At 50.4% G+C, this 7,986-nt stretch overlaps 1 protein-coding gene across 1 annotated transcript; it reads left to right on the top strand.

The window, feature by feature from the left end:
* The first annotated feature begins 3,189 nt into the window (after positions 1-3,189).
* On the top strand, positions 3,190-6,236 carry Kcna5 (potassium voltage-gated channel subfamily A member 5). Its single transcript, XM_052721034.1, has one exon. The coding sequence runs from the start codon at positions 3,639-3,641 to the stop codon at positions 5,445-5,447; it is 1,809 nt and encodes a 602-aa protein (XP_052576994.1). The 5' UTR covers positions 3,190-3,638; the 3' UTR covers positions 5,448-6,236.
* The last annotated feature ends 1,750 nt before the right edge of the window (positions 6,237-7,986 follow it).

Raw genomic sequence — 7,986 nt, 5'->3', positions numbered from 1 at the left:
TCAGAGCAAACCTAATTTACTCCTTGCCCTATTTGGCCGTCTAAATGGCTCTTACATTTATCTGGTTAGATATCAACTCCCCAGTCTCTGTGAGTGTTAGTTATTATTAGAAATCACCTTTGCTTTTGTCCCTCAGTTTCCCCTTTATGCCTGATCTAATAGCTGCATTTGTTATTAGTTCAGCTGCAATCAGTGTGTCTCCACTAAAATGTATAATATAGAACTCACATAATGTGTAATTTTATAAGGAGCCTGAAGTTAGTAAAGCATAGCCTGGTTCACATTCTCTCTTCAGTTCTCTCTCTCTCTCTCTCTCTCTCTCTCTCTCTCTCTCTCTCTCTCTCTGTATCTGTCTCTCCCTCATTTATCTACTTATATATTTACTTGTCTATTGATAGATGATAGATAGATAGATAGATAGATAGACAGATAGATTATAGATCAAATAATGAGTGGTTAAAACCAAGTGTAGGTGCTCACATACACCTTAAGCATAGAGACAAAGACATATTCTAGAGGGAGGAATGTGAAGTGGGGAGAGGTCGAGATGAAATACAGACTCATCAGCACAGCTGCCTCCATAGAGACACAAGAGAAGTACTAAGTGTGGAGGAAGGCCCCACTGTGACAGGGCTGGGAAGAGAAGATCACTAAGACATGACCGGTCAGCTCCTCACGAACTGGCTTCCGTCCACCTGACTGGCCAGTCTCACAGAGCCCTTCCTCAGCCTGCTCTGTCGGTTCCATTAACTTTGTTTCTGGTCTTCAAGGCAGGCCTGGGATTTCCTTTCTGGATTCTGAAGTCATAGCCTTCCTTCCACCGAAACACCCTGTCTTCCGCTCACCCCCTCAGGAGGGCCTCTCGAGGTTCTGAAAGAAGCCCAGCCCTCACTGTTGTCACAGCACCCTGAGTTCTGGGAGGAACGTCTCCAAGTTGGAATTAAACAAGCAATGTAAAATTAGGTGTCACTGTGTTTTTCCTTTCTTGGGGTGTAGCACTAAGGGTTTGCAAAATATGTCTGCCTTGGTCACTAATGTTTTATTTATACTCTGGAGAAACAGCTTGCATGTAGTAGACATTAATGAATTAATTTAGTAAATGAATAGTTTTCGATACTATCTCAAGTAGCCCAGGTGGGCCTTGAATTGTCTGTGGAGCTGAGGGTGACCTCTTGAACTCCTAATCTTCCTACATCCACTCCCAAGTATTGGCACTGCAGGTATGTGCCATCATGTCTGCCTTAGTAGGCGTTTTTGAAAGATAAAGTCTTGCTATATAGCCCAAGTTGCCCTCAAACTTTCAATTGTCCTGCCTCTACCTTCCAAGTACTGGGGTTAAAGGTGTGCCTTGCCATTCTTGGTTCTCAATTAATAATGGACTAACAAAGTTGACACTTTCTCTCTCCCTTCTCCTCTTGCCCCAGCTCTCTTTCATTTCAATGCCTTGCTTATAACATCTCTCTTTGGTTACATAGTCTTGCCAAGGCTTCTTGTGGTTTAGGAGGACTGCTTTTATGAATCAACCTCCCCCCACCCCAAACATTTTATTCTGGAGAAATAATGAGGTGTTGCAAAAGATTCCTTGAGAGTCATCGTTTGGACTTTATCTGATGAGGTTGCTATTCAAGGTGTGACTTCCAGACAGTTAAATCAGCACTACCCAAGAGCTTAGTCTAAGAGCCATGCCACCTCAGAGTGCTTCCGTTGCTCATCACCCTAGGGTCCTGTCCAAAGGTAGACACTCAAAACTGCAGTAACTTCACAGCAGTGTAAATCCAAGGAACATCTGGAGGAGGCTGTGTCTGGAATTGCCACGCATGCCTTGAAAAACCCTGCCCTTGGCTTTTGATGCCTGCAGTGGCCCCGTGGACTAAAGACGAAGGGAGGGAGAGAGAGAGAGAGAGAGAGAGAGAGAGAGAGAGAGAGAGAGAGAGAGAGAGAGAGAGAGAGAGAGAGAGAGGAGGGGGGCTGATGTCTATAAATGCCGAGGACTATATGTTATCTCAGCTGTCCTCCTGCCTCCTGCAATGGCAGCTAATGCTCTCAAGGCCAGATATGGGGAGGAGTGATTCAAGCAACTTGGATTTGAATTCCAGCTTTGACACTTTCTATTTCTGTGGACCTCTGCAATTTTGTCAGTCACTCTGTGCCTCGATTTCTTTGCGTGTTGAAGGTAGTAATAGCACTTACTTACAAAGGAAGATGATGTAGAAACACACAAGAATGACATGGACACACCAACAACAAGTAAGTCCCTCAGACACCCTCCACCTCCCTCTCTTCACACAAGGCTCTATGCGGCTGCTAGCACAGTGGCTTCCCCTGCAGAATCTTACCGACCAGGACTTATAACCCTCTTTTCTCACTGCGGTTTCTACAGTTGAGGATTTGTTGAGAGGTTGCAGGGACAGCATAGGGTGCAGGGTCATGAGGTCCGACAGTTTCTCTCTTGACGAGGCTACCCTTGAGTCTGTACTGCCAGATCAGATCCCCAATGTTGGGTTGGAAACCTGCGAGGCTGTGAGGTCTCAGCTTCCTACCTCTCAATGGATTGCCTGGAAGATCAGAAGAGCTCTCTCTCTCTCTCTCTCTCTCTCTCTCTCTCTCTCTCTCTCTCTCTCTCTCTCTCTCTTCTCTCTCTCTCTCTCTCTCTCTCTCTCTCTCTCTCTCTCTCTCTCTCACACACACACACACACACACACACACACACACACACACACACACACACACACAGCTCACCACTCCCACCCAGTCTAATTCTCTCGAAAGAAGGGAGGTAGTAAATACTCTAAAGCAGTGATTCTCAACCTGTGGGCAGCAAACCCTCGACAAACCTCTATTTAAAAAACAAACAAACAAACAAACAAAAACTACATGGCGATTCACAACACTGGCAAAATTACAGTTACAAAATAGCAACGAAGTAATTTTGTGGTTGGGGGTCACCGCAACACGAGGAACTCTATTAAAGGGTCGCAGCACTAGGAAGGTTTGAGAACCACTGCTCTAAAGAAACAATATGCAAAGGACTCTCTTCTCCAATTTTCTTGTTCTTAGATTCAGCTAAAAGCCTTGCCCTTCCATCTAAAGCAGCTCCCATCCTCTCGTGTCCCCTTGGCTTTCAGTGTGTTCCCAGGTGATCTGAGATCCTGAAGCTATTCTCATCCTGTTGCCCTGGGAGTTTCAGCACTCCTGGAACAACCTGTTCCTCTCTCCTCCCGCTCTTTCCCTCCTCCCCTTCCCGTCCATTTTTGCTGTGGAGCCCCAGCTGAACCCTCCAGAGAGACACTCTCCGACTCGGTCCCCAGAGGAGAAAAGGGAGGGGGAGGAGGAGAGGAGGGAGCCACAAAGGGCGGAGGCCGGAGAGCTCAGCCAGAGAGGGGCTGCTGGAGGTTGCATCTGCTGCAAGGAGGCTTTTCTGCTGCCTGGTAACCAGCTGCCAGAACACTGAGAGAGAGGCTGGGAGTAGGGGCAGAGGCTTCTTGACGTCAGGACCAGCCAAGGGGATCGGGCCAGCTACCCCAGCCAGAGCCAGCTGGGCCCTCGGCTGGAGAGAAGCCTGAAGCAAGGCGCTGAACGTGAGTTGGGGGTGTGGGAATCGGTTGTCTGGGGCGCAGCATGCCCCCTGCCCCTGGGCCATGGAGATCTCCCTGGTGCCTCTGGAGAACGGCAGTGCCATGACCCTCAGAGGAGGAGGGGAGGCAGGGGCAAGCTGTGCGCAGACCCCCAGGGGAGAATGTGGGTGCCTTCCGACGGCAGGGCTCAGTAATCAGTCCGAAGAACCCTCACCGAGGGGGCGCGCCACGCATGAGGATGAGGACCAGGGGGGGCGGCCTTTGCCCACTCTGCCTCGGGAGCTGCCACAGCCTAGAGGGCCACCTGCTGAGGATGAGGAGGAAGAAGGCGACCCTGGCCTGGGCACAGTGGAGGAGGACCAGGGTCCACAGGGTGCAGGCTCGCTCCATCACCAGCGAGTCCTCATAAACATCTCCGGGCTGCGCTTTGAGACGCAGCTGGGCACCCTGGCGCAGTTTCCCAACACCCTCCTAGGGGACCCAGCCAAGCGCCTGCGCTACTTCGACCCCCTGAGAAATGAGTACTTCTTCGATCGCAACCGGCCCAGCTTCGATGGCATCCTCTACTACTACCAGTCTGGGGGGCGCCTGCGCAGGCCGGTCAACGTCTCCCTGGATGTGTTTGCAGATGAGATCCGTTTCTACCAGCTGGGGGACGAGGCCATGGAGCGCTTCCGGGAGGATGAGGGCTTCATCAAGGAAGAGGAGAAGCCCCTTCCCCGCAACGAGTTCCAGCGCCAGGTTTGGCTAATCTTCGAATACCCAGAAAGCTCGGGGTCCGCAAGAGCCATCGCCATCGTGTCGGTCTTGGTCATTCTTATCTCTATCATCACCTTCTGCTTGGAGACTTTACCTGAGTTCAGGGATGAACGGGAGTTGCTCCGCCACCCCCCAGTGCCGCCCCAGCCCCCAGTCCCCGCCCCAGGGGCCAATGGCAGCGGGGCCGGTGCCCCTTCCTCTGGTCCCACAGTGGCACCACTCCTGCCTAGGACTCTGGCTGACCCATTCTTCATCGTGGAGACTACGTGTGTGATCTGGTTCACTTTTGAGTTGCTTGTGCGCTTCTTTGCTTGCCCTAGCAAGGCAGAGTTCTCTCGGAATATCATGAACATCATTGATATTGTGGCCATCTTCCCCTACTTTATCACCCTGGGCACCGAGCTGGCAGAGCAACAGCCAGGAGGCGGTGGTCAGAATGGGCAGCAGGCCATGTCCCTAGCCATCCTCAGGGTGATTCGCCTGGTCCGGGTGTTCCGCATCTTCAAGCTCTCCCGCCATTCCAAGGGGCTGCAAATCCTGGGTAAGACTTTGCAGGCATCCATGCGGGAGCTGGGGCTACTCATCTTCTTCCTCTTCATCGGAGTCATCCTCTTCTCCAGCGCCGTCTACTTCGCAGAGGCAGACAACCAGGGGTCCCATTTCTCCAGTATCCCAGATGCCTTCTGGTGGGCAGTAGTCACTATGACCACTGTAGGCTATGGGGACATGAGGCCCATTACTGTGGGAGGCAAGATTGTGGGCTCACTGTGTGCCATCGCTGGGGTCCTCACCATCGCCCTTCCCGTGCCTGTCATCGTCTCCAATTTTAATTACTTCTATCATCGGGAGACTGACCATGAGGAGCAGGCTGCCCTGAAGGAAGAGCAGAGCAACCAGAGGCGGGAGTCTGGGCTGGACACAGGGGGTCAGCGGAAGGTCAGCTGCAGCAAGGCCTCCTTCTGCAAGACTGGGGGTTCCCTGGAGAGTTCTGACAGTATCAGAAGGGGTAGCTGCCCCCTAGAAAAGTGTCACCTCAAGGCCAAGAGCAACGTGGACTTGCGGAGGTCCCTATATGCTCTCTGTCTGGACACTAACCGGGAAACAGATTTGTAAAGAGAAATCCAGGCAGATTGGTGACCGTGGAGCTGGGAACAGGGGTGGCCCTCTGGAGCCTGGGCATCTGCTGTTTATACCACAGAGTATTAGAAGCCCACCTGATCACGATGTCTGGATGCCTGCCTGCCTTTCTGCTTTTCACCCTTCCCACCACCCTGCCCTCTAACTTGCCCATTTTTCCCTCCTCTTTGCAGAACACCAAGGGTCACCTATTTTTAAGAAGTATCACATTCCATGACGCAGGAGCTGTTGAGATGGTGGGCCCTGTGAGATGGATGTATTCGTAGCCAGTTTTCTATACCCAGCAGAGGGATAACTCAAACAAAAATGACTTTAAATAGCTCGGATCCCAAGAGAGTCACAGCCCTCCCTATCCCTGTGTTCCAAATTTACTTTACATGTGATTATATTTGTGTATGGGGCAAATATTTTTATGGCTGATGAGTGCATTTTTGTACAGCGGTGCACATGAAGAATTTTTGGGTGTGTTCTTAAGATATACTTTGAATTACAAAAGAGGTGGAGTCATCTTTTCGTAGGACACTTGGGGCCAGAGACCCTGAAAAAGATGTTCAGGTTCCTGTGCTATTGGTGCTTTGTTTCTAGGGTAGAGAATATTCTGGAAGACTAGCACATCTTTTTATTTTATTTTATTTTTTGGTTTCCCTTAAACATTTCCTGTGACATTCTTCACAGAAGCATTTTAATGATGCTGGAAGAAAACATTTGGGAATTCATTCTTTTCATTTTGATACCAGGAAATAAAATGCGACTCCGTTGGGGCAAGTGTTAGTTTTTCTACTGCTGATGTGTGTTCTGGCATGTTAATGAGTGAAGTCTGCCACTTGCTATCTGGATTTAGAGTCAGTGCAAATGCTTCGATGGAGCTAGAAAACTAAGAAGCTCAACATGCTCTTTCTGATGGGTCTCTCTGAGCTTAGAAGGCTGATAGATGGATTGCTTGTCTCGAGGCTGTGTGACATGGATGTATTAGAGTCAGCACAGACTGTAGAAGTGAGATTAAAGGAAGGGGTGGTGAACCCCGCCCTGCAACTGTCCTTTAGTGGTACCAGCTCTGAGTTTCTCAAGGTGGTCTCCTTGACTGTAAGTCCTAAGTCCTTCATGTTATTGTTCTCAGTAGCTCTGAGAAGAAGCCTTATGCTCACAGAGAAGCCTATTCAGAGGAGTGTAGTCTGGTGAAGGTCACTCGGGAAAGCGCCGGCCTGTTCACTACCCTGGAGCCTGGCTTGGCAGAGGTGTGAGCCATGCCTTCATGGTGGGGAATATGGAAGGGCTTCCTTGTTCCAGCTAAAGGACAGCCCGTGGGTTCGCCCCCATAATCCCTAAACTCAGAATGAATCTCTTTGTTCCTCTTTCAGCTGGGTGGTTTGTGGTATAACCACACAGCAAGTCTTATTCCAGCTTCAGTTTCTCTCTGGGTTCCTGAGCTGTCTGGGTTCCTGCTGCTGCTTTTTCTACGATACAGGCTGGTGGCTTTACAGCCTCACTGGGGAAGCTGCTGGTCCAGTGGTCCCTGCTTCAAGATGACACTGGGTCTTAGTGGCTACTTCTGAGAATGTGGCTGGGCCTCCCTATTACCGATTCACTAAATTCAAATTTAAGAGCTGTGGATATAAATAAGATGGGATATAAAAACTAGTTTCTGAAAGCCCAGTCACTTTTAGTCAAGAGCTGTTCTGGTAGCTGATGATTTGCAAGGGAAACAGAAGGACCCAGAAGCCTGCCTCTGTGGGCTTTCAGTGCACGAAAGCTTAGTGGGAGGAGCAAGAGGCCTGTTGGTTGACAATGTGCAGTTTGCCTAAGCAGGGCACCTGCCAGAGTCCTGCTCCACAGTGTCACCTCTGATCTCTCTGTGCTTTGAAAGCTAATGTTTGAGATTTGGCACTGGCCTGGGAATTGGATCTGGGAGGTAGCCCCTAGGGCTCCACCTTCCCGGCAAAGCAAAACAGAGGCAACAGGGATAGGCAGGATTAAGTGAGGCGGCCATGCTGCCCTCAGATTTCCGGTTCATCTAGGTGTTTGATGAAGTATTGGCCCGGTTACAAGGACTTCATCTTTAATGTGTCCAGGGAATGGGCGCAGTGCTCCGCACATGCTTAGGGACAGAGTGCAGGAAATGAGAAAATCAGGACTGACTGTTGTGCCTGTGTGGGGGGTGGTGCTGGGGGTCCCCTAGCTCAGGTCTACAAAAAGAGACCAAGATGATTTAACTAGGCTTCCCAGTCCCCTGTTCAGCCTCCTACTTGAGACATCGACAGCAGGGGACCTTCCACACCCTCAGTGTGCCCCCCCATTCCCCTCCCCGCACTGATTCGGGAAATTGCTGCAGTCACCCAGCCCACCACTGTGGTTTGCCGTGTGCCCAGTCACCAGGAAAGCCACCTGAGGTCCAGACTGTTGCTGAGCTATTTCTAGCCCTGTCCCATCCTCCTTTTCTCCGTGTCCTCGCTTTTCCACATCCTTTTCCTTTGAAGAGATGAAATCAAGTGACGTCAGCCATGCTTGTTTGTCCAGC

The sequence above is a fragment of the Peromyscus californicus genome, unplaced genomic scaffold (assembly GCF_007827085.1).
Source record: "Peromyscus californicus insignis strain IS unplaced genomic scaffold, ASM782708v3 Scaffold_6__1_contigs__length_162567912, whole genome shotgun sequence".
In the NCBI taxonomy this organism is placed as follows: domain Eukaryota; kingdom Metazoa; phylum Chordata; class Mammalia; order Rodentia; family Cricetidae; genus Peromyscus; species Peromyscus californicus.
This window is presented reverse-complemented; position numbering and strand designations above follow the sequence as displayed.